The sequence below is a fragment of the Hibiscus syriacus genome, unplaced genomic scaffold (genome assembly GCF_006381635.1).
Source record: "Hibiscus syriacus cultivar Baekdansim isolate YM2019G1 unplaced genomic scaffold, ASM638163v2 tig00110239_pilon, whole genome shotgun sequence".
Classification (NCBI taxonomy): domain Eukaryota; kingdom Viridiplantae; phylum Streptophyta; class Magnoliopsida; order Malvales; family Malvaceae; genus Hibiscus; species Hibiscus syriacus.
The window spans coordinates 1,410,121-1,437,595 of record NW_024062641.1 but is presented as its reverse complement, the minus strand read 5'-3'; the positions used below and the strand labels follow the sequence as shown (position 1 = coordinate 1,437,595).

Genomic DNA, 27,475 nt, shown 5'->3' with positions numbered 1-27,475 from the left:
GCAGTCCGCACACATGTTGTGGGAAAAGAACTCAAACTTGCATAGGAATTAGGATTGCAAGTCGGAAAACCAGAATTGTAATTTCCTTTCAGAATTCTTTTGGGTTTGGTTTCATCATCTGTGCTAGAACATTCCAATGACATATGTCTGTCTGTCTGTTAGTTATAGCTGTTTTTTTAATCATAAATAAACCGAAGACTAGGAGACATAACAAATATGCAAGGAAAATAAGATAAATGAGACGATGGGTAACGCCAAATATCTTGATATTAGTTCCCTTCCATCACAGAGTGGGGGTGCATTGGCAGTTGATATACAAGTCTAAAAACCCACATAAATTAAATAATGTTTATGGGTTTTGGGGTTAGAGTTTAAACAACTTGGTAAAATGGAAAAAAAGAAGATAAGAAGGAGAAATTCTGATGACAGAAGCAATGAATCAATTTCATATTTTTCATCTGAGCATGGATGTCAGAGACTGGAAAGCAACTACTTCACAAGGAATGGTGAGACCCCTGTCGTGATAAAACCCAAATTCTTCTTCAGCTTGATGAAGCAAACTCTGAAACTCGGGTCGGTTCAAGAAAGAGATGGGGACAATGTATCTGCTTCTGTTTTCACCCACATATACAACGAAATGGCCTTTCGGGACATCCAGAGGGAGTCCCTGCTCATCATCGTAGCTTTGTTTCTTTCCTAAGCTGGAGCACCTCTTCAGGATTTGCTTGATGGCTGCTGTCTGAGGCAACTTGTTTGATTTCCTGATGGCCATCTTCTTTGAACTCCTACTGGGGTTTAGATTTGAGAGAAGAGTTTAGATAGATGTGATGAAGGTTGGAATGGAAGGGGGGGATATGTATACATATATTTATATGGTTAGGTAATAGAGTTCGAAAAGGATGGAGAAACAGAGTCATGTTAAGTTGTGGCCTTGTGAGGACAAAGGACAAACCATGGGTGTTTTTGGGGGTTTGTACACGAGTTACAGGAGGACCCTCAAAGGCAACCTCATTGGGATTACTCCAACTTGTTGTCTGTTGCCCTACAAAAAGACACCATGGTCCAGCTCTCTCTCTCTCTCTCGGGCTTCAACCTTCCCTCTATTACTCGAGGACTAGCCCACCTCCCTTCATTTTCCTATGTCTGATTTTGGTTGGTATAGGTTACCTAGTAAATCTTAAAAAGGAATTACTAATTAGCTAGTTATTACACGAGTAGAACCAGTCAAAGTTGGTGTCCAAAAATTATGCAATCTTATCGAAATATATAACCATGGTTTCTAATAGCCTAAGTTTGGCAATGATTCAATGAATCAGGAACTCCCAACCTTAGTTGCCAATGTGCCATAGCAAATTGCGCCTTAACAATTAAAAAAATGGTGAGATTGGGAGGACAGAAACTGCCCCACTGGACCATACAGTGTTGAAAAAAAAGGGCAGGTCAAGAGAGAAGACATTAGCTATTCCTAAACATAATCCCATCCTCATTTGAAATACTAAAACTTTCAGTGGCACGTGTGATTGTTTGATATAATTTGAGCACATTTGAATCCCATATCATATTCTCAATTGCATTAATCATGCACATTATGCAAATAAAGAGTTCCCTTTTCTTGCAGATGACCTCTTGGTATATGAATATTTATGGACTTTGGTAATGGTGGTCCTTGAGCTCGGCTTGCAGGTGGAACTACCAAATATGAACATAGTCATAATCAGATCATAAATTTCAAATTAAATGAGAACAACTTGCTCTCCCTCCTTATGATACATGGCACCACAAACTCTTTCTCTCTAATTTCCCCATGTTCTAAGGTCCAGAAAGTGCCACTCGTGGTCTCAGTTTCTACGCAAATTATGCTCTGGTTAATGCTTTTTTACGGCTACGTACGTCTTGGACTGTACTGTACCCTTTTGAAAATCTTCCCCTCCGTTTTAATAATATATAGTTGTTACCATTATTATCAGTAATGTTTTCTGTTTGGTAGCTATGGCATTAACTATGTATTAGTACATTGATCGTACCTGAATCTTCTTGAATAATTAATGTATTGTTTCAATGTTTTGAGAGCATACGTGCTTTGGTTTAAGACAAATAACGAGTATCTCTGTATAATTTACTCGTATTCCTAACTTCCCAAACCAAATTTTTGTTCCACTTCTGGTTACAACTAGAATCAACACATGCAGAATGTGGGGTGAATCTGATCATAAAAAACTGATGGTAATTCATCAACAAATTCAATGGATTGCGTTGAAGGGCTTGTACTCGAAAAAAAGAAGGCAGAACTCGTTGACCAAAGGGCACAACACCATGTTCTGTGAATGAAATTAATTTGTTTACTGAATGTAAGATGGAAGCTTAAAAATGGACATTGATACAAACAAAGGTAGATCGAGTGGTGCTCAGATGCGGCAACACCCTTGAAAATTTTAAATTCTCATTTAATTTAGATAATTTTTTATATTTTTTTATTAATAATTTAATTTTATATCCCTAAAATTTTATAATTTCATCTCTAAATTTTATTATAATTTACTAAAAGTCCATATCCTAAAATAAAATCTTACATTTGTATATGAACACAAAGGTGAGTCCAAAACATTCTACCCAACGGTAATGACTGTTTTCGGGTGAAAGAAAATGACCTCACGTTAAGACGTGAAGGGTACATGAATTAGGGCCATGTTAATTTTTGCCCTCCCAAATTCTCAAGATGAAACAGTGAGGTCCATATGACATCAGGGTTTAATTAACATGTGTATTCCCTTAAAACAATTCTAAAAGCAAACCTTTTAACTATGGGGAATCATAATTATATGTCAACGAAGGATTATCAAATTGCAATATACTATATGCTTCATGTAATGCTCCAGAACCTGAGTCAGTAGTTTCGGTCAACCCGAAACCCATAAGTCAAGCCAGTTAGACCGCTTAAGATAGTTGGATCAGTTCAAAAAGGGGTTTGGGCTTAGGTTGGTCCAATAATTAAAGGATAGTGGTGTTTTTAAAAGTGAGTTAAAGGGAGAAAGACTAAAAGTGTAGTTATTAAAGCAATCAAGGAAAGAATTTATTCTTCATCTTCTAAGCTTCCATTAGAGCCCTTAATTTCAAGATTTGGCTTAGTTTTTTAAAAATGGGTTTTTATGTGTTTTTAGAAATCAAATGTTTTAAGTCATTTTAGGAGAGTGTTTGATTTGTAGGGAGTGTATCTAATCTTTATCCAACACTTAGTTAAGTAAGTAATCTATTTTTATACTTTGATTAGTTAAAGAGGATGAAGAGAGAGTTCAAGCCAAGGGAAAATGAAGAGTGGATCCCTAGTTGATTCAAGAAGTGTTCTAGCATTCATAGAATCCAGGTAACACACTATTAGCTTTTCTATACCAGTTTTAGAATCATTAGATAGGAGTTTTAGCTAGAAAGTTGAGATCAAGCATGTTTAGTAGCTTTATATGTTAGATTTTATGTTTAATGTTTTCAACTTGTTTCTAAGCCTTATTTATGCTCCCTTAATATCACATAAACTTTTAAAAAAAATGTTTTGGGACTTCACTAGGGTCTTTAGGATTGAAAATTAGAGTTTTTCATGCTTGTTTTATGACTTATGCAGGTAGAGTATAAATACTATAGGGTTAGTATCGATACTTGTTCTTCGTTTCTGGGTAAAATCGTGTTTTCTAGGCAAGAGTATTGAAACTCTTTCAAGAGTATCGAAACTTTGGGTCATAGTTTCAAAACTCCCAAAAGTATTGAAACTAAGCAAAAAAATGTTTAGAAGTATCGGTACTTATATAAAGTATCGAAACTTTTGCAAGAGTATCAATACTCTTGGCTAGTATCGATACATTCAATCTGTTTTGGATAAAATGTCAGTTTTTAGGGATTTAGACATGAGGTACCCCAACACTTCATTATATCATCAAATAAGACTACAAGTGGAATAATATTAATGTTAATTCAAACACATAAATCAAATAATCAGGGACAAATAAGACTAGCCCTGTTTGACGCTTGGAAACGATTTGGACACCTGAGTTCCTTTAGAAAAGCTAATGGAGTCGAAAGTATAGATGCATCCCGAATATATCCTTAGGTAGGGCACAAGACCCTTAAAACCGACTAACTAAGGCCGAGGACTAACATTCACAAGGGGTGGGTTAGTTAGGGGTATGTGTCCGATACAGAATTTCGGGGGCCATATCTCAGTAGGCTAGAGGGATGCGTGAGCTCTGAGATGCAGTAATCCCTTAGCCGCACTATGATGTCTACAATAGCGTAGAGAGTGAGTATCACAAGGATATTCACTAAGCAGATCAGATCAGTAAACGTGATAGCTAGCCTTTCAGTGATATGAAGTTAGTATGTTTTAGCTATTAGTGTATTATTGAGCTAGTTAGCTCAGCCTTCGGATTGTTTCTGTGGGCAGGTCAGTGATCCATCTGGTGAGGAGCAGTATAAACCAAAACTCAATTCAGACCAGTACGGATTCAGAGTACATCTCAGCATTTTTTTAAAGGACATGTTATTTGTAAACGTTATTGTCCAGTTGAGTCGTAGTTTCAGTAAAGCGGTCTGTATCATTTTTGTAAAGTGTAAATACTTTAATTTGGAACTCCTTGGTGTAAAGAATTTATTTATTCTTCAATTTATTTTACAATTTTTTTGTGATTAAATAAAGTAAGAAACATTTGGTCGGCCACTTTGGTGGTTCTATGTAGCACCTTAAATCGGTTGACTATGTGTCACACTGGTGTAGGTGTTACATTTAGTGGTATCAGAGCATCATGATTGACGTTCATAGGACCCACATGCCAGTTCTGGTCAGTGTCGGTCAGAGTCAGTTAGTGTCAATAAAGAGTTTATAAGTATACATGCCCCTAAATAATTGAGTCATACTTTTCTATCTGCAATAGTGATAGTAATTATTTGTTTCCTCTTAATTTCAGAATTTCAGAGATGGACAGAAGCCCAGATCATAGTAGAGAGGGAAGAGACGAGAGTAGAACTCGTTTAGCCAGTGATTCAGGAGATAAGTTCATCCTAAACTCCGAGCATAGAGAGCCTAGAGATGCGTGAGTTTAAGAGGTTGCTTTCTTCAGGAATCTAACCACTACCTTAGAGCGGATTGTTAGAGCTACTCCTCAGGCACCTGCTACCCCATGTGTCCAGCCAATCTAGTTTGTTTCTCCAGTTGTAGCACTTCAAGAAACCAATAAAAAGGCTTCGGAGGTACTAGACCATTGAATTCTTTGGGTCAGGGGATGATGATCCAATTGTAACCGACTGGTAGTTAAGGGAAACCTTTAGAACCCTCCGTCAGCTGTATCTTACTCCCAAGGGAATATTAGAGTGCATTATCTCACTGCTGAAAGGTGACGTGATAGATTGGTGGGAAACAGTGGAGATGTCGTTAGAGCCCCAGTGACCCACATGGTATTGATTTTTAGAGGAGTTTCGCCAAAAGTATATAGGAGAAGCCCACAATAGATACAATGAGAGATTGGTTCGTTCAGTTGATCTAAGGGGACATATTAGTATTCGAGTACGAGGTAGAGTTTCTCATGTTGAGTAGATACACCCTAGAGTTGGTTTCGTTAGAGTACCATCATTGCTTAAAGTTCAGAGAATGTCTCCGCTTAGATATCTTGACTTATTTAACTGTCAATCCATCGGGAGTCTTTGTCGAGTTAGTTTGCCAGGCAAAAGAAGTAGAGAGAGTTATGGCAAGGAGAGAAGCGGAAGAAGACTTTACTTTAGGTCAGGGTAGAGAAGTAGCAGAGTCAGTAGAACCAATGCAGCCATCTAAGAAGTTTAGAGAATTTTAGGAGCCTGAGAGATCCATTGTAGATAAGTCTAACCGATCAATGCAAAGTACTAGTGAATGAGGGAATAAGATTAGCCAGCGCAGGATACCATTGTTTACTGCACTAGTAGCTAGTATTGGAGGATCGTCGAGAGCGTCTACTCATACCACTTGTTCTCGTTGTGGCAGGAAGCACCTGAGAGTTTATAGGTTTAGGGCTCAGGGTTATTACCGTTGTGGGTCTTTAGATCATTTTCTTTGATATTGCCCAGAAGCTCAGAGTGTAGTTCCAACTTTGACCCAACAGTCAGCTTCGACAGTCCAAAGGGGTGAAAGATTTCAGAGATAAGTAAGTTTATCTGTTCAGATTAGAGCTCAAGAGGAGGAGGATGAGGGTGCAGCTGATGAGATCATAGGTAACCTTACCTTATTTCCTATTCTAATAACAACCATAGTTGATTTAGTGACCAACCCTTAGAGTCAGATTAGAGTTATATGTCTGTCAAAATTTCGAGGATGAAATTTTCTCTTAGGAGGGGAGAGTTGTAATGCCCCGGAACTCAGGTCAGTAGTTTTGGTCAATCCGAAACCCGTAAGTCAAGCTAGTTAGACCTCTTAAGATAGTTGGACTAGTTCAAAAATGAATTAAGCTTAGGTTGGCCCAATAGTTAAAGGATAGTGGTGTTTAATAAAAGTGAGTTAACGGAAGAAAGACTAAAAGTGTACATGTAGCTCATTTTAAAGGTTAAAAACCCTTTATCTCCCTTATTTTTCATGTGAGTCATTCCCCAAAAATATCTTCCAATTTTCTTCTTCTCCAGACTCTTCTTTTTCATTTATTTTACTTAGTCAAGATCAAGCTCTAAGGAAACCTAAGCCTAGATTGAAACAATCAAGGTAATAAATCTATTCTTCATCTTCTATACTTCCATTAGAGCCCTTATTTTCAAGGTTTAACTTAGTTTTTCAAAATTGGGTTTTATTGGTTTTTAGAAATCAAGTGTTTTAAGTTATTTTAGGAGAGTTTTTGAGTTGTAGGGAGTGTATCTAAGCTTTATCCAACACCTAGTTAAGTAAGTAATCCATTTTTATACCTTGATTAGTTAAAGAGGTTGAAGAGAGAGTTCAAGCCAATAAAAAAGGAATAGTGGATACCTAGGTTATTCAAGAAATGTTCTAGCATCCAAAGAATCCAGGTAACACACTATTAGCTTTTCCATACCAGTTGTAGAATCATTAGAAAGGAATTTTAGCTAGAAAGTTGAGATAAAGCATATTTAGTAGTTTTCTATGGTATATTTTATATTTAATGTTTTCAGCATGTTTTTAAGCCTTATTTATGGTCCCTTAATATTATATAAGACTTTAAAGAATGTATGGGGATTTCAATAGGGTATTTGGAATTAAAAAATAGAGTTTTTCATGTTTGTTTTATAACTTTTGCAGGTAGAGTATCAATATTATAGGGTTAGTATCGATACTTGTTCTTCGTTTCTGGGTAAAATTGTGTTTTCTGGGCAAGAGTGTTGAAACTCTTTCAAGAGTATCGAAACTTTAGGGCATAGTTTCGAAACTTGCAGAAAGTATCGAAACTAGGCAAAATAGAATGTTTAAAAGTATCAGTACTTATATAAAGTATTGAAACTTTTGTAGGAGTATCGATACTCTTGACTAGTACTGATACTATCAGTCTATTTTGGGCAAAAAGGTCAGTTTTGAGGGATTTAGACACGTACCCCAACACTTTATTATATCATCAAATAATACTACAATTGGAACAATATTAATGTTAATTCAAACGTATAAACCAAATAATTAGGACAAATATGACTAGCCTTATTTATGCTTAGCAAATGATTCGGACACCCGAGTTCCTTTAGAGAAGATAGTGGAGTCAAAGTATAGATGCAGTCCGTATATATCCTTAGGTAGGTGATAACTCCATAAAAAGATCAAATTTTGGGACCTTTTCACTTAAGTTATTGAATGTCTAAGACCTCATATAAGACCATGTAGATACATTTAGGAGTATATAGTTGCATGTGGTGGAATTATGTTTGCCACGACATTTTATTTTGTAATCAATGTTGCTTTATAGGGAAGGTTTTTGTTTGGTGATGTGCATGAATTGAGAGCAAGGAAAAGAGAAAGGGAAATGTCGTGACATAAGGATACTACTAAGCAGAATGAAAATACCGAGTTAGAGTGGCATTTCGAGAGCGAACAAAGTGAAAGAAGATATTTTTGAAGCCAGTTGTCCCTACTTTCTCGTGATCTCTAATCGGGAGTTAGAAATCCACCTCGAGGATCCGCATGGAGGGATCAGTGCTGCTACGGATGATCCTGCTGACTGCGCCACCCTACTGTTGATCCTGTCTCTCCTTGAGCTTTTGCAGCGGGATTATGTCGAGTACTTAGCCAGTAACCCAGGCTGGATCAATGCCAGCTGCCCATCTGGACCACTGCCAGCTTTGCCCAATCCTCACGTGAATTAAGCATGGTTTGGGGTATTATAGGAATTTCAACACCAAGTCCTAGGGTTAATCTTCCCCTATAAATAGATGATGAATCCACAATGAAAAAGACTTTGGTTCCACGCCATTTTGAACTTAAAAGTCAGAGGAAAAAGGTTTCTCCTTTCTCCGTCAATCCTACTTGTCGTGGCATTTCTCTATTGACAAGCTAGAGGAAGTGGCGTTCTAGGCGTTCGAGAGGAGCTAGTTCGCTGGGGGTAGTTCGTGGTGGCCGAGAAAAGCTCTGGCAGTGCACATCGAAGGCTTTTCCTCCTTTCCTTTGCTCTTTGCTTTCATAATTTATCATTTGGGTTGTAAGGAACGGATAAACTTGCTTTGTGCTTGCTTATTTCGAACTCCACCAACCCACCATGAACTAATCCTATTTGGTGGGAGTTCATTTTGGATATTTATGTTTTACTTCAATGAATGGTTGATTTTCTATGATATAATATGTTTTTTTTATGAAGCTTAGTGCCTTAAGGTTGTAGGAGCTACGATAGTAGCTATTTCTTAGGAGATTACTTAGGGTTTGAGAGAATGTCTAGGTAGCACATCCTTAGTGTTCGAGAGAAACTAAGGAGGAACCACATAGGCAAAGGGTTCTAGATAGTAACTAGACCTAATCCACCTTAGAGATAAGGCTAAGATTTCATTCGACTAAAAGAAGTTGTGCGTGAACGATATGTTAGATGTTAATGTTGCCGCAGAAAGGTATTGCCGAGATATATCCTGTTATATGGACCAATAGGATCACTGCATGGGTTTACACCAACCAGTTTTGCCAGGGTATCTTCAATCTGTCGAGTCCCTTACTAGAGATATCATAGGACACCTTAGTAGACTCTGTCGGGCAGACAAGACATAGAAGTAAGACTATTATGAAAAGTAGACATAGGTTTTCCTTAGTGACTCCTATCACTCATTCCTATAGTAGCTTGTCGTGTAAGAAAGACAAAGTCCTATTAATCAAATCCTATATTTACTTTTTATTTTGCCTTGACATTTCCATTTATTTGCACTCAGCACAATCTAATTTGCCAATACATATCCATCCACTTTGGCACAATTTATCCATTTGATACCATATCACTATCATTCAATTTCCACATCATCCATTTCATTTTGCCACAACATTCTCATTTGTACATACCATCACTAACTTTACTTAGGTGACAGAGTAAAGTAATTTGACTGAACTTGTTAAATTTCGTCCAGTCCCTGTGGAGACGATACTCACTTATCATTGTATTAATTGTTCGATTGTGTATTAAAGGCTTACAAAAGATGTTGGCCAAAGCCACTCCGTGCCCACAATTGAGCAACACAAGATTGAGCCCCAACTACTAACCCTAACAGCACTACCGCAGCCCACAGAGCCATACGATGTAGCTCAATCGGAAATGTCGCAGCAATTCCATTTGCACAAGATTCGATGTTGTTTCAAAACGTATCTAGGCATAAGGAGCCTCAGTTGTAAATAGTTCCAGACGGCCCAGTACTCCACCTACTGCGCTAGCATCTGACTTTGAACACTCCAACCCTACTCAACTGCGTAAGTGCATGCATTGCACGACCGTTGTACCACCACCAGTCCAAAGTCGAGGTACCTTGTATTGCATTGCATTTCATAGCATGTAGTTTAGATTTTACTTAGCTTTTAGTAAGCATTGATGATAATGTTTCTCTCAAGTTTGAGGGAGGTAGGGTTCTTAAATCATTGTATGATAGTCTTAGTATAATGAATATGCCATGACATTAGTAAATGTAGAATTAGTTTTCTGGAATTAATTAAGGATGCCCGATGATGATGAATTCTTGATGGCTAGGAATGTACATAACTGGTTGAGGATGATAGAACCGACTTTAGGATGTGCTTCTTTGAAAACCTTGAATACACGATTGTATGTTTTTTCATGCTTGAGAAACTTAAAAATTTTTTATAAGAGAATTCTTAAATGTCATGGCATAAAACTTTGAATGATGAAAACCCCACATTTTCTATAAAAAAATTATGAAATTGTTAATAAATTTCTTGGCATATCTGTAGAGGGAAACTCCGCTATGCCATGGCATATGAGTGAATGAAAGTAGTCACAGGATGACTCTACCTGACTAGCTCGGGGGTGGAAGGTATGCTCCATTTCACCTAGAGTGTGGGATGGTAGGTGTGATAGGCTGACTCCCCTCGTAGCAGAATTAATGAAAGAAAAGAAAACTAGGTGGGAGTAAAAATTTGTAAATGTCGTGGCAAATTAAAAAAGCTTGCTTAGAAAATTTTTAGGTTTGTTAAGCATGGACTGGATACAAACACGTACACACCCACACAAAGAATCTTGCCCTAGGGGACAGTACTTGATTTCTCGAACTAGTCTAGCATATTGAAGCCAAATGTGCTGAGGGCTGAAATTTTATCCCATATAACTATTCTTCTTCTGAACTTGCCATGGTATTTTTATTCTGCTTAATATTATCCATTGCTTGAGGACAAGTAATAGATTAAGTTTAGGGGTGTGATAACTCCGTAAAAAGATCACATTTTGGGACCTTTTCACTTAAGTTATTAAATGTCTAAGACCTCATTTAGGACCATGTAGATGCATTTAGGAGCATATAGTTGCATGTGGTAGAATTATGTTTGCCGCGATATTTTATTTTGTAATCAGTGTTGCTTTATGGGGAATGTGTTTGTTTGGTGATGTGCAGGAATTGATAGCAAGGAAAAGAGAAAGAGAAATGTCGTGCCATAAGGATACTACTGAGAAAAATGAAAATGTCGAGTTGGAGTGGCATTTCGAGAGCAAGCAAAGTGAAAGAATATATTTTTGAAGCCAATTGTCCCTACTTTCTCGTGATCTTTGACCGGGAGCGAGAAATCCGTCTCGAGGATCCGCCTGGAGGGATTAACACTGCTACAACTAATCCTACTGACCGCGCCGCCCTGCTGCTGATCTTGTTTATCCTTGAACTTCTGCAACAGGATTATGTCGAGTACTCAGCCAACAACCCAGGCTGGATCAATGCCAGCTACCCATCTGGACCACTGCTAGCTATGCCCGATCCTCACATGAATTAAGCATGGTTTGGGGTATCCTAGGAATTTTAGTACCAAGTCCTAGGGTTAATCTTCCCCTATAAATAGAGGATGAAGCCACAATGAAAAAGACTTTGGTTCCACGCCATTTTGAACTTAAAAGTCATAGGAAAAAGGTCTCTCATTTCTCCGTCAATCCTACTTGTCGTGGCATTTCTCCACTGACAAGCTAGAGGGAGTGGCGTTCTAGGCGTCCGAGAGGAGCTAGTTCGCTGGGGGTAATTCGTGGTGGTCGAGGAAAGCTCCGACAGTGCACGTCGAATGCTTTTCCTCCTTCTATTTTCTCTTTGCTTTCATAATTTATCATTTGGGTTGTAAGGAACGGATAAACTTGCTTTGTGCTTGCTTATTTTGAACCCCACCATGAGCTAATCCTATTTGGTGGGAGTTCATTTTGGATATTTATGTTTTACTTAAATGAATGGTTATTTTTCTATGCTATAATCTGTTTTGTTTATGAAGCTTAGTGCCTTAAAGTTGTAGGAGCTACGAGAGTAGCCATTCCTTAGGATATTACTTAGGGTTTGTGAGAATATCTAGGTAGCACATCCTTAGTGTTCGAGAGAAACTAAGGAGGAACCACATAAGCAAAGGTTTCTAGATAGTAACTAGGCCTAATCCACCTTAGAGATAAGGCTAGGATTTCATTCGACTAAAAGGAGTTGTGCATGAATGATATATTAGATATTAATGCTTCCGAAAAAAGGTATTGCCGAGACATATCCTGTTATATGGACCAATAGGATCAATGCAGGGGTTTATGCCAACCGGTTTTGCCAGGACATCTTCAATTTGTCGAGTCCCTTACTAGAGATAGCATAGGGCACCTTAGTAGAATCTATTGGGCATACAAGGCATAAAAGTAAGACCATTCTGAGAAGTAGACTTATGTTTTCCTTAGTGACTCCTATCACTCATTCCATAGTAGCTTGTCGTGTGAGAAAGACAAAGTCCTAATAATCAAATCCTATATTTACTTTTTTATTTTGCATTGACATTTCCATTTGTTTGCACTCAGCACAATCTAATTTGCCAAGACATATCCATCCACGTTGGCACGACATATACATTTGATACCATATAAACATCATTCCATTTCCACATCATCCATTTCATTTTGCCACAACATTCTCATTTGTACATACCATCGCTAACTTTACTTAGGTGACAGAGTAAAGTGCTTTAACCGAACTTGTTAAATTTCCTCTAATCCCTATGGAGACGATACTCACTTATCACTATATTACTTGTTCGATTGTGTATACTTGCACATATTTCCGCACTATTTATAGTACTCACACTGCGCGGACAGTAGGTTGCAAGGCCCTTAAAACTGACTAACTAAGGCCGAGGCCTGACACTCGCAAGGGGTGGGTTAGTTAGGGCCATGGTGTCCAAAGCAGAATTCTGGGGGTCATATCTCAATAGACTAAAGGAATGCGTAAACTCTGAGATGCAGTAATCCTTCAACCGCACCATGATGTCTACAGTAGCTTAGAGAGTGAGTATCGTAAGGATATTCACTAAGCAGATCAGATCAGTAGACTTGATAGCTAGCCTTTCCGTGATAGCAGTTACTATCTTTTAGCTATTAGTGTGTCGCTGAGCTAGATTGTTTCTGTGGGCAGGTTAGTAGATCCAGCATGTGAAGAGCAATAGATAGACCAAAACCCAGTTCAGACCAGTGCAGATTCAGAGTACGTCTCAACATTTTTTTTTTGAAAGGGCATGTATATTTGTAAACTTTATTGTCCAGTCGAGTTGTAGTTTCAATAGAACGGTCTGTATCATTTTTGTAAAGTGTAAATACTTTAAGTTGGAGCTCTTTAGTGTAAAGATTTTATTTATTCTTCAGTTGTTTTGTAATTAAAGAAAGTAAGAAAAAGTTGGCCGGCAACTTCAGTGGTTCCGTTTAACACCTTAAATCAGTCGATTGTGTGTTGTATTGGTCTAGGGTGTTACACTTCGGACATCTGGTGGTTTGCCTCAGGATTCTGTTATTCCAAGAGGTTCTTTTATTCTATGTATTGCGTAAGTAATTGGTTTAAGGTGACTATCTACCTGCAAAGCAACCGTACAAGCAAATTGCACGGGAAAGAGGTCGACCGTTTACTAGAAATTTATTCACCAGACAGCAATTACAAGCATGTTCCAAACCGAAGAGAAAGCTAGACACCGACTTCACAATCTGTAAATATAGAATACTTGACTAAAAACCAGAGGAAACCCAATGCTCCATTCATCTTTAAGGAACCCAAAAAATATATTGGTAGCTAGGAACGGTGGGCAGGCAGCTCGACAGAACCAAGGAAATTGAAACGGTCAACTCGTTCAAAACTCGACCTTTAAATTTGTGAATGTATTGGAGAAGAAATGAAAACGGGATGGTCCCATTTCACAGGTAAGCCCGATGGTCTATTATAACTTACGGATGTACCATAAACGGAAAGATAATGCACATGTACTGTGTAAGGTGAAGGAAAAAATAACGTCAATGTTTCCATTGATGGTCTATTATAACAATTGCATCAGTTAATGGTCTGTTGGAAGGGGTCCGAGCCAGCTGGGTGGATGGTAGGTATCAGGGAAGAAGATGTTCTAACCATGCAACTTGTAAGTTTGGAAGAATGTTGGGTAGTCTTTGAACCACGGGAAGACCTATAAAGTCAGACATTTTGTTCAGCGTTTCAACTGTGGATTGCATGAAATGCTGTACTGTGGAAGTTGGCTTCAATAGGTAAGACGGGAACACTAATCAATGTGGATTGTTTGAGTTGAAGCTTGGCGGTCCAACAAGACGAAATAATGAAGATTTTAAAGTTACGCGGTTGGAAATGTCAAATTGAGTAGAGAAAAGAAACAGTACTTCAATACATTCAGATTTCAAACCAGCGCAAGCCATCAGAGATTGTCACATCTGTTGAGCATCAGTTCCGCTAATAGAATTAACAATTGTTTTCTCACTACAATATTAAAAATCCATATACCATCACCACCTAGAGTTGAATAAAGGAATAAAAGTGGACTTGGAGATGTTGAATTCTTTACTGGAGCTGCTGAAATTAGGAGTAATGGTGCTCAACTTGAAACCAAAGGAAACTCTTGCCTTATTTGTTGTAATAAAACTTGCTGCAAGATCTATTACTGAATTATGCATCTAAGATACAGCGGCTGGTGGTTGTGTTGCCTCCTCTGCTTGCAAACTCTTATAGTATTTAACAAGGACTTTCCATCCTCCAGGGCAAATAAAACCGTCAGGAGGGTTCTCACCAGTTCTTGCATATGTTCGCATCTGCAGCAATGTGTTAAGTCAGAACTGCATAAATCATAATTACATACAGCTTGAAAATGCCACAACATTTCAAACAGTTGTATGGAAAATTCAAGAACAAAAGATGCTTAGAAGAAAAAAAAGGATAATATGAGGAGAAGATTTTCGAGTTGCATTGAACTGTTGAACATCCAATCTATCATTATAAGGTTCTATAAGCACAGAATAACTGGTACATGCGGCCAGACTATAAAATATACTTACTCTTCTGAAATTATCATCACAAGAAATGCATTGTATCATAGACCTCATCATCATATATTTCATCAATAGTAATATTTTTTTACTGAAATGTAATGAATCAAGCCAAACCAGTCCATGATAATCTTTTATGACCTAATACAAATTAACGAGTAAAGTTAAATCCCTCAAGTTTCTGAGCAGACCAGGTTTCCCATGGTAGTCTGCCACTGTAGAATCTCAAACAAAATGAGAACCAAGACCAATTAACGCAGTAGCAAACATCAAATTCAGTTTGACATGCAGTTCTGCACAATACTTACTATTGTTATAAAATAAAGAAGCCTGAAACAACATCAAATTCTAGAAAAATTTGGTTCCAGAGATGAAGAGGAATTCTTTGGCACGTGAAGGATCAAAAAATGCCATCTTCTTTGCCACTGTGTCATAAGCTGCAACCTGATATGATATCTCAGGAGAATGAGTGCAAAAAGAAAAGAAAAACAATGTAGGTGCAATCTAAACAAAATGCAGTCCTGAATGAGTGGTAGGCATTCCACTTAGAATCAGTAGTATTTTTTCCCTTTCAAAGGACAAGTATTTAAAAAGATTTTGGGGCTGCATATTGACAGTTATCGAGATTGATTAAGCAGAGAGTCTCTAGAAAGGAACAGGTTGTACATGCCACAAATTTGAGTCATCATGTCATAAGAATCTTGTCGTGGGGAGTAGCTCATTTATTGAAGATCTAGCAAAAAGGACTGCCTAACCATACCAACAATTAAATGCCAGTCAAGAAGAGTTAGTAGAGTTTTGAATTATAAATGCATATAGTATCAAAAACTAATGTTAAACCAGGATATATGTTACCTATCCTAAATGGCAAAATGTTAAGCTTTTCCAAGCCAGGAGTCAGCACTTTTTTCCCATGATCGGGTCATACAAATCCCTCATCTCCGTTGGGTGCCCATGCCGGCAGGATCACGACCTACAATATAGAAATTAGCCCCAGCGTTTATCCTTGCCTTGGCATGCCACTGTACCTCTGTTGGACCTGCATAATGCATAGGTGATGGGAATATGGCCACAATGGTAGTCTCAGGATCAAGGACTCCATCTTCTAGGACCTGAACATAAATGTAATCCAATTATTATTTCAGATATCCTAATAAATTTATTTTGTGTGGTTCCAATACACATGCCACTTTAAACAGAGAATCTTATCCCTACAGAAATTTAAAAATTTCAAGACCAGAAGAATTCATTTACTTGCATTCCACAATACAAGAAAAACATCATGATTCAGTCCAAGTACTGAACTATGAAGAAGTTCAAAATGAATTAAAGAATGTGCACATCTCTTGTCATTAAAGTAATTAACCTTAATAAGAAAAACACTAGAAATGGCTAAACGGAAGGGATGATGGGAAAAACCTTGCTGTGTTGTTCCATCCGAACATCCAAGGGCACATCATCAACCTTGGTGAAACCACCTAAAGAATGAAGCAAGAGAATTGGATTCTTGAAACCCATTTCTAAAACTAGTCTCCGAGTATCATTCATCAACAGTGCATGCCCGTTATGGACAGGATTCCTTAGCTGAAAGCAAAAACAGCATCCGCCTTACGCCTATCAAATTCCTGTCTAAGTTGCTTGGGGGAAAGTCTGTAGTGATCAAGCCCGTCATTATACTTGATGGGTTTCAAAACTTCCAGATCACCTCCAATGAGCCAGTTTCCAGCAGGAGTAATGACTTCCTCCACGTATGGCAAACCTGGTGCAGTTGTTCCCCATGTTCTTGCTATTCTTTCTTCTTTGTTATGCTTGTAGATTTGAATTCTGCAATACAACTTAAGCAGCATTTAAAAGTTATTTTCAAGAACAATACATTGGATCGAAAGCTTGCTGACAATTAGATCATAACCGAGCAATGAACTACATAACCAACAAGACTCCACGAATGCCAACATCAAATTAATCGAGGCCAACTTCTAAAACAACCTTATATCTTTTTTGTAACTTTCATTTACAAAGTAAAAAATGGGACTAGAACAATCAATATAAAACAGGAATAGGATTTTAAAGAGTATGAACCTCCTGAGAATGGCGATCAAGTCTCCGTCAGGCCGAACCAATCCAACGTCGGAAGAAGAGCCAATGCTCTCCTTAGTCTCATCATCAATAGCCAAAACAATGGGAAGAGACTTGTTGACAAAGGACCCATCTTTGAATCTCAAAGAAAAAATATGTAAGCTTTGCAAATACTCATCTTCCCGCATAAACCCTTTTAAAGGACTAGCCCAGCCTTCGCTGATTACATGCAACCACTCCACATCGATTTTAGTTAGCCTCACCTTTGGCAACGACTCGGCCTCAACCGTCTTCACTTCCCTTTCACTCTCCGGGACAATCAAATCAATGAGGAACCCACCATCAGGCTCGATCAACGAGCTCTTGATCAAGGAAGTTGAAGAAGACTGAACCGGAACTTGCATTGTTTTCCATTGGTAAGAAAATAATGTTAAAGGATTAAAATGTTAAATAGATTTTGATCAGATTTTAGTTTTATAACCCCTGAATCTACTGGATTTGCTGTTGAAACTATGCTAAGTGGTGGAAGTGAAGTGTAGTTTAATTGTTAGCGACATGATCGAAGAGAATTGTGAGAGTTGGTTCGAAGAAAGTTGTTAGAAAAACAGCGAGATCCGGGAAAACTGGAGGACAAAAGCTGGAGCTTGAAAATTAGTGAACATCTTCATCATCGGCGGTAGTAGAAGACACAGCTTCGACCTGGAAAAGGTATCCACACGCTGCCTCTTTCGGTCCTTCTCATGTTTTAGATTACGAAAGGGAGTTGGGGGAGGAGACCAAACCAGAGGCAGACTGAGCTTCAATTCTGGGCTGCAAACAACAAATATTTGGGCCTATAGTAGTATACAAAAATTTTTGAAAGCTCAATCAAGACCCAAAGGTTCACTAGGGCTCAATTGATCTATCTACACTATTTGGTGCATTGGAACTAGGGATCATTGACGACTGGTGGGACGGGTGCATATATTCTTTCTCTATCTCCATACTCACATAACATTTTATATTCATAATCTACTCATAATTTATGATGGGTAAAACTTTTAAATTCGCACTCGTCTATATAGGTACATTCTTAAATTTACCCCACGTCCATTACTTAACTAGTACTCGCAACTCATTTCGTACTCGCTTATACCCACTCATATTCATCTATCAGCAACCTCACAGTTTACGTAAGTAACAAAATACAAAATAAGCACATTCATTAAGAAATATAATAAAATAAAAGCTTATATCATAAATAAGTATACTCTATTTTTTATTAAAGTACATAAAATATTATTTGGTCAAAATTAATACTTAAAGTTATCTTTTTAGTTTAAATAGGTATCTAAACTATTTAAATTTTTCATCTAAGTTCTAAAAAAGTTAACATGTGACATTAGTTAAAGAAAATTTTAGGTACTTTAATGAAAAAAATTGAATACTTTAAGTACTTATTTTAAAAAAATAATTTAGATACTTGTTTTGACCAAAAAGATAACTTTAAGTATTTATTTTGATAAAAAAAAAATACTTTAGGTACTTCAATAAAAAATATGTATACTTTAAGCATTTATTTGTTATGTAGATTAATTCAGTATATGTCTAATATTTGGTTAAATTATAAAATCTTAAGATTTATAAAATAATCTTTGAAACTATACTTAAATTCATAATGATCCAAAATTTATATGGTGTGAATTAGTAGGTGTGCGGATGCAGAACATGTAAGGTCTTAAACTCATCACTTACTAACTACCCATGACGAGTATGACTTTTTATATATATACCCGCCTATTACCCGCTAAATTTATATTTATCTCCGCCCCAATTAAAATTAATGCGATGCGAAATCAATGAAATTGTACCAATTACCATCCTAATTGTAACCTTTCATTTTCATTTTTTTTGCCTTCATTTCATAATTTGTTTATGATTTACATATTTTATATGTGCAAATCTCATGTATTTCGACTCCTTTAGTTAAACAAGAGAAATTACAAAGGATTAACCAAACTTAGATTTATCTCAACGTCATAACTCCTACATCATTTGGTAAATATAGTCATAGTTTCGTCCAGAAATTGTACGAAAATGTATATAATTCAATGTATATTTAATTCAACGGTGGAAGATAGAAGACTTGTGAGGCTATGGTCTCCTAAAAAATATTAATTAATTAAAAAACTTTAAGTTAATAAAATTGATTTTTAATTTTTATTTATTAAACTAATGTGATTACAAAATAATATATATTCTAAATACTTTCAATTATTTGACAATGAATACTCAATCAATCTGTTACAACTATTGGTGCTCAAATTCATCACCTCTAAGAACAACAATGTTTCTTTTAAACAATGAAGTGAGTTGATTCGTACGATTTTTTAAATTTTTTTAACATCAATTAATATTAAACTCTGTCATTAATTTAAAGTTAATTTCATTATCGCATCTAACACATTTATTCCCATCACAAAAGATATAGCCATTGCAACTTTTCACTTCCTTTAATGTTTATGAGGATTGGACAATAAAACCCATCAAGCAATTTTTAGGAGATTTTCTTCTTGTTATAAGTCATGGATTCGAACATTTACGTGCAAGATATGTATACACTATAAATAGTTAAAAAAATTATGAACAAATATTATTTTATAATCACTTCGAATTATTTCAAAAAAAGAAAGTGTATTGTGCAATGATAAATAAAATAATATTTGAAAAATACAATTTAATGATAGTATGATTATTTGGTTTTATAACTTAAATTATTATTTTCAAATAGAATAAAATAAAATATTCTCTCGAATACATGTTTATCTTTCACAAAAACATAATAGCTATCAATAATCTCTCTATCTTTATCCAAATTTAGACGTAAAATTGATGTAGGAATGTAGATTAATTGAACCAATCTAACAGATTGCTCTACGAATGGTTTTTTAATATATCGATAAACTATCATAAAAGGAGATCTAACTATATCAGACTGTTGATATTTCTTAATCAATAGATGAATTGTGATAAATGAAACACGAAACGTCAAACTAGCATAAGTCCTAACGATAGGCAAAATGTGCCATAAATTTAAAAGAACAACTATACCATAAAAGCATACAAAAACTAACGCTTTAGGAATATATGATAAAGGAAAAAAAAACAAAGTGAAAACATGTTCATTTAAATATAAATCAAAAGAAAATAAGAAAAAAGAGAGATGGCGTTGCCTAGAGCGACAATTTTTTTAAAAAAATCAATTTAGAGATAAAATTAGGATTTAGGATGTGTATATTAAAATATTTATAATTTAAATTGTTAAAATAAATGTAAAATTAAGTCTAATATAATTTAAATCAGAGAATTTTTTTATCATAAATCATATTAATCAAACTACTATTATTATTGGTTCCAATAAAAAAAAATGAAATAGTTAATAATCTTTAAATGACATCTCATTTCTCTTTTGGATTTCGGGTTCAATACCCATTAGAAAAAAATCCTTCCCTGGGAACTAGTAAAAGATAACAGTGAAATATGTATTATGATATAGACATTTAATGGTGGTATGATAAAATAAATATAATCATATTGTAGACATTAATATAAGAGCGATTCTAAAAAGTAAATAGTTTTTAAATTAAAAATATTAATAAAAATAATTGAAAATAGTTTTAAAATAAAAAGATAAAACAAAATTCTTATATAATGAAAATGAAAATGGTTAAAAATTTAAGAAAGATTATAGCCTAAAGAAACATCAAACAAAAGAGAAAGGGGCTAAAGTGGCTATTTACTTGACCACTGGAGGTCCAATTTGCAACCGAAGCCTTGCAACATCGGTTAGTAATTGGTGCTATGTTCAAGAAATTGCTTACTACTGGCCGCGCAGCCGATCCAAGCGATATTTTAGTGTATTCAACTTTCTAATTGTGTTAAGATATTGGGCTTTTTAATAAGAGTAAACTATATAAATGGTCACTAATATTTGAGTAAATTTTTATTTTTCTTATAAAGTTTCAAAAATAATAAATTGATCATTAATGTTATGGATTTTTGTTACAAATCGATTACTCGTCATTAATAGTCATTATTGTAGTAACAGAATGTTGATGTAACACGTTAAACCAATTGACTCAGCATGTTTGTCTGACCATTTGACTTTTTTTTCTTCTTCTTACCAAAACAATGAATTTTTTATTCACTTTTACTGATTTTGTCATTTATAACTCATATAAGTACTTCGTACAACAGCTTCAGTAACTCAAAAGCTTGTTAATGGATGAAGTTGAAGGTTTATAATAAAAAAGAGATGTTGATAAGGAAAAAAATGAACTCACAAAAAAGGAAAAACCACTCTTCTTTTTTAACCTAAAGCGACGATTCTTCACTCTTCTTTTTTAACCTAAAGCGACGATTCTTGACCCTCTATGTTATGTAACTATCATTGACGAGATCCTTGTTGTCTTAGGTTCGGGTTGTTCTTATCGAGTCAAGCTTTCACAGGTTTAATTTGTAACACTCATTTCCCGTATACATTTCCGTACACGAGTTACAGATATCACATGACTTTTGAAACATTATCGATACTTGAAAATCAATAAAATTTTCGTTTTCTTTAGATAAAACCATTTAAAAAAATAAATATAAATTATAAGACATTATTCAATTATATATATATTAAACACGTCTACTCCAATTATCAATACTAGTTCATGTTATACATATTTAAAATCAATATAAGATGATCCAATTAATCTATTACAAACCAATTTCTAAAATATTTAAATAGAGCTAATAGGACATTCATAAGTACATGCCACTAAACTAAGTCAAAAATTTTATCATAGGATGTCTTATTGATATTGCAATATATTTCTCGATGCTTGGAGTTGCTCAGTACTCTTTACTTCTAATCTCGGCTTTTACCTACGCGTGAAATCAATACACATTAAGCATTTACTTAGTGAGGCATAATAATGTAATTGAACTGAAATTCATACATAATCATATCATAGCTATTAAAATACGAACTAATTCATATACTTCATAAAAATCAATTAATCATCTCAATTAATCCCAGGTTTCTTTCATATAGTCATCAAAACCATTCTTAGTATATCCAACATACTTATTTTTCTGTATTTTGTTCCCAATTATACTTTATTTTGCCCAATATATGTTAAATAAGAATTTAAGGTACATATATTGCACCGAAGTGCCGAAATGGTCATTCACCTTTTATGAATACCATGAGTGGCACCTTTATGCTAATAATGTATCATTATGCATTTTAATTTATGACACCTTTCTGTCAGTAATGCACTGTTATGCATTTTCATTTATGGCACATTTCTGCCAATAATGCACCATTATACATTTTCATTTATGGCACCTTTCTGCCAAAAATGCATCGTTATGCATTTTCATTTATGGCATTCATTTATGGCACCTTTCTGCCAATAATGCATTGTTATGCATTTTCATTTATTTTAGAGCAACTCATACTCTAAAACTTATTCATAATATCATTTCCATACACATTTATGAAAGTATATTAAATACTGTAAAACATACATTAAATCAAAACATTCTAAGTTGACTCATTGCGGGTCTTCCCTCATCTCATATAAATACAATAAATGCACTCACCTGATAAGACTCGCTAATAAGTTGTAATAATGTCCGGCTATTCGGAAACTTTATCTTTGCCCTTTTTCTTTGGCTATGGAGGAGAGCACGGTCACGGGGGAAGAAGAAGAGTAGATGACTTAGTTTAGTTTCCAACTTTCCCCTTTTTCCCTTTCTTAAGTCCCTAATAAAATGAATTTTAAATTCATTACACTCTAAAGGACCAAAATGCCCTTTCATTCTTCCATTCTTACTAATTGGTCTTAATCAAATCATTTCTTATACTTTACCATTTATTCAATTTAATCCTTCAAATTTAAATCATTTCAAAATAATCAGTGACCCGATATTTTGGGTATTACATAATTGATCGCATTAATTTTGTGTAATGTTTTTCTATGTAGAAACTATTAGTGATTAGGAAATTATTATGGCTTTTCACAAACTGAAAAACATGAGCAATACAGTGAATGTTACTTGCCATAACCTATACTCTTGATTAATGTTTATGTGCTTTGTGTTTGTGGCATGTAGGAAACACGATGAAAGAGCGAATTCGACCTTGTTAGGTAAAGTCAAGTATGATGTTGTTCCACCATGACTGCATATAATTTATGTTTACGATTGTGTATAATTTACAAAGATTTAGCTCACAAAAACAAAACCTAAGGATATACAATTAAGCATAAAACAAAAATATTTACAAGAGAAAGAAAATAAGGATTAAAAAGATTTTCTCTTGTGTTTGAATGCTTGGATAGTTGTTGGTGACCTTCTTCAAGTGTCTGTGGGTTGTTTCTATAAGTTGGAATGAGTTACTAGCCGTTGGGATGTTTCAGAGTCTTTGGGGATCAAAAAGTTGTTACCTGCAACTTTTAAGGCAAAAGGGATCGATCCTTTTACCAAAGGGATCGATCATTTTTCAAATTTTTGATCGTTATACCAAAGGGATCGGTTCTTTTTGGGAAGGGATCGATCCTTTTCCTCGAGGATTGATCCTTTTGTCAAGGGATCGATCCCAAACTCACTATTGTCCAAGGGATCGATCTTTTTTCAAGGGGATCGATCCTTTGGTCAAAGGGATCGATCCTTTTGCTAAGGAATCGATCTTTTGAGCCAGAGAAGCTTGGAAACATGACTTTAAAATGCAAAAATGATTCAGTATGTTTTGAAAAGGTTTGACTAAGTTTGAAAAACATTTAAAAACATATTTTTCAACTTTGATTTGTACTTTGAATTATTTTTGAAAACTTTGAATAAATTTAATTTAGTCCAAAATATTTTGCCCTTATTTGTTATATCAAAATATTAGTTCTACATGATATTACCAAATAATACCATAAAATAAAAAGAATCATAACAATTCTTTAATTGCCCCATGACAACAACCACATATGGAATTTTTTTCCAGGCAAAGAATCAAATTGATTCTTTATTACAGAATCAACATTTTGAAAAATTAGTAACCAACATTACTTTAACAACAATTTATATTTAAATAGATTTGTCCACTTTTAGAAAACCCGTTAAAACGATATGATAAATCCTGAAAATGAATTTATTTTATTTACACGATTTTCCAAGATCTTCGAATCGTCTCGGATTAAAGAAAGGTAGAAGAAAGAATCTATATTAATATTATTAGAATTATAACAATAAGAGACAATAAAATAAAAAGAAAATATTATTTAAATAAGTAAAAGAAATAGTATAGAGATAAATACATGATTTTTACATAACAACCAAATGTGAATGAGTTGAGGCATGTAGCTACGTAGTTTCCTTAAGACAGATTGTCGATCACTCTTATGGTGCTTGAGATTGTTGGTCGTCTGTCTCACAGTATACAACAACTAGATGATTAGTTACAATGCACTACTATATAGATCACAAACTATTCCTTACCTTTATCTGTCACAAAAAAAACTAGAGGAGAAGAAAATAAAATTGTTTTTGAATTATGAACAATTAAAATTTTTTGACCTAATTAAGCATTAATCAGAATCAAGCAATCAAACAATTTCCAAGATTGTTGTTTTGATTAAAGGACCCTTTTAATATTTATACTTTTAATTCCAAAATAGATTTTGAAAAGATATGCTCTATTTAAGGAAAAATATTTCACATTTGGGTTAAAAATATTCGCAAGCCCACAGAGAGTTCTACCGGGTTGGATAGTCGCATTACCCACATCGTGCACATCTTCACATTTACAAACTAACAATTGGTTTCACATTTTCCTCAACAAAGTTTGGATCAATTTTCCATACCTATTTTATTACCCCTTTATTTATAAGCTAAACAATCAAATGCATGATGAATAAATTCATCCAATGTCCTTGGCACCTTCTTGACACGTGTTCTCTTGGACAATTGTTGTAGTTATAATTGCTGACTTAGCTACTCTCTCCAAATCCCTTATTCATAACATTACCATTCCCTCAGAAAAATCTTGTCCTCAAGGTTCTTCTATAGCAGGGGTTGTTCATCGGAAATCCTCCATGGGAATCCAAGCACTTGTCTCAATCCACTACAACCTGTTATGCTCGAAGCACTCCACTAATAACGACATGGTCGACTCTAAGACTCTGCCATCTTGGATTTTAACTTCTTTCACCTCTCCTTTTGAGTTGGCTATGAATCCAATTGCCACGATTTCCTCTATACTTTTGACCCTTTCATTAGAATAATAATTCTCATAGAAAGCAGTGATATCCGAGGTGAAAAACTGGAACATGCATCACGGTTTAGGGAACATCATGTTAACATCAAAATTGTTAATGTTTATTGTTGCATAAAGCTCAAGACTAATATAGCCTCCCTTAATGATAACAACCTCACCCTTATCCTTCCTCTTTGTTTTTATTGATTTTACCAACTTATCATCATCATAAATTTCTCTTAAGTAAACTATTATTTTAGTATCAATACATTGCACTCTAAAATCTATCAACCATATACCGATGGAAATAGTTGTAATGATCAAAATTTTGATAATTGAATGTTTCTCTAGCTGTGCTAACTAGGGTCTTGGCAATAAGATCTGTTTTCACTATTTCAATGCTAAGGATCAATTGAATCCCTTTTACCTTGTACCAATAAAGAAGAAAAAAACGCTCCACCTCTTTTAACACAAACATGAAAACCAACACACCTTGCAACTCATTTAGGGAAGAGATAAATTGTACTTAGGGCAGGACATTCATGTGGAACCACCACTTTCTCAAAAATAATTGCTAGCTCCCCAGATTGAACTCATTGCTTGGCAAACTCCCTCGTTACATATTCAGAAGCCACATCTCCTCTGAGGATGACATCCTTGAAACTTTTCTCTGTCATCGATAAATGAAAGTGTCCCTTTGTTGAGTCAATCAAACCAATGAAATGGCCAAGAGGGGGGAGAATTGGCAAATAAAAAATGTTGGAAGCTTTTTGAGAGAAAATAAAAAATTGGACACAAGCAATTTTAAAGTGGTTCAACTTCCTTAATGAAGTTTACATCCACTACCTTAGCTTCTATACTAAGGATTTCAACCAATTGACTAATTTGTTCAAACCTTTTAGGATAAGGTGTAACCTTATAACACACTTAGACTTATACCCCAAAGTCTCAAGTGTACAACCCTTCCTAAGAAGAAACTACAAATAGAAAACTTTGAAAAACCTCACTAGGAATGTGTTTGCACAATTCAAGAACAAAAATAACACTTAACAAGTAAAACAAAGGAGTACACAAGTGTTCTTTGAAAGAAAAAATAATATTCAAGAATGTTGACTTGATTTTTGGCTCAATTTATTGCTTTTGGCTTTTTCTCTATATTCTTTTGTCTTCACATATGAGTTGGAATCTTGTTTTTATACCCCTTCATTCAATTCTAGCCGTTTGGGTTGTTGCGGGAGTTAATAGAGTCGTTGGGATAAATGTTTCCCACAATAAATGTTGCCCAGACGCCTTGAGTACCGGTACTCTGTCTTGGAGTATTGGTACTGCCTGTATTAATTACAAAATTCTAGTCATTGAGAATAGGAAAGTATCAGTACTACACCTAGAGTATCGATACCCGTATTGATACACAAAGAGTATCAGTGCGAAAATAACTTATTGGAATTTGTTTTGTTAAAAATGTAAATAGAATATCAGTATTGGTATAATAGTGTATTTTTACACATTGGTATCGATACTTGTATCGGTACCACATGAGCAATATCGGTATTGTTCTTGCAGTATTGATAATCAATTATGAAAAATTGATTTTTGACTCGATTAGGATCCAAAACTCTTTGTAAAAACGTTTGAAAATTATTTTCAGTAAATGACTTGAGTTTTTCAAGATAGTACGGAGTAAAAATGGAGTATTTGACTTTAAAAGGAATTTTTATATTCGAATGGTTGAATCGAATATAAACTTGAAAATCATATTAAAATTAATCTTAAAATTTATTTTGGTATATCAAAATCTCAAAGCACGATTCAACAATCTCTCCCTTTTTGATATAATAAAACGTTTTGAAATTTTTTTAATAATTATTTTGAAAAATAACTACTCCCTCTTACTTTAACATTTCTCCCCATTTTTGTTAAATAAAAAGACTTAATAAAAAAAACAAGATATAAAAGAGAAGTTGTGAAGATCAATTGTACCAAACGAGGTTAGTCAACATAAATAATATGCTTAAATAGTTATAATGGTCTTAAAGTACAATGTCTCAAATATGACATTTTAAATCATAATAAGCATCCAAACTAACATAAATATGAAATAAAAGCATCCATGTGCATAAAATAGCCAAAACACAAGCAAAGTAAAATAACATCCAAATCCCAGAATAAACCAAATAGTCAAAAT

At 34.9% G+C, this 27,475-nt stretch overlaps 1 protein-coding gene and 2 pseudogenes across 1 annotated transcript; all 3 read right to left on the bottom strand.

The window, feature by feature from the left end:
- Positions 1–283: 283 nt before the first annotated feature.
- On the bottom strand, positions 284–905 carry LOC120114685 (auxin-responsive protein SAUR50-like). The gene has a single exon (XM_039135503.1). The coding sequence runs from the start codon at positions 770–772 to the stop codon at positions 455–457; it is 318 nt and encodes a 105-aa protein (XP_038991434.1). The 5' UTR covers positions 773–905; the 3' UTR covers positions 284–454.
- A 13,405-nt stretch (positions 906–14,310) lies between these two features.
- On the bottom strand, positions 14,311–17,743 carry LOC120114697 (annotated as a pseudogene).
- Positions 17,744–25,158: 7,415 nt separating this feature from the next.
- Positions 25,159–25,967, bottom strand: LOC120114655 (annotated as a pseudogene).
- Between the last annotated feature and the right edge of the window lie 1,508 nt (positions 25,968–27,475).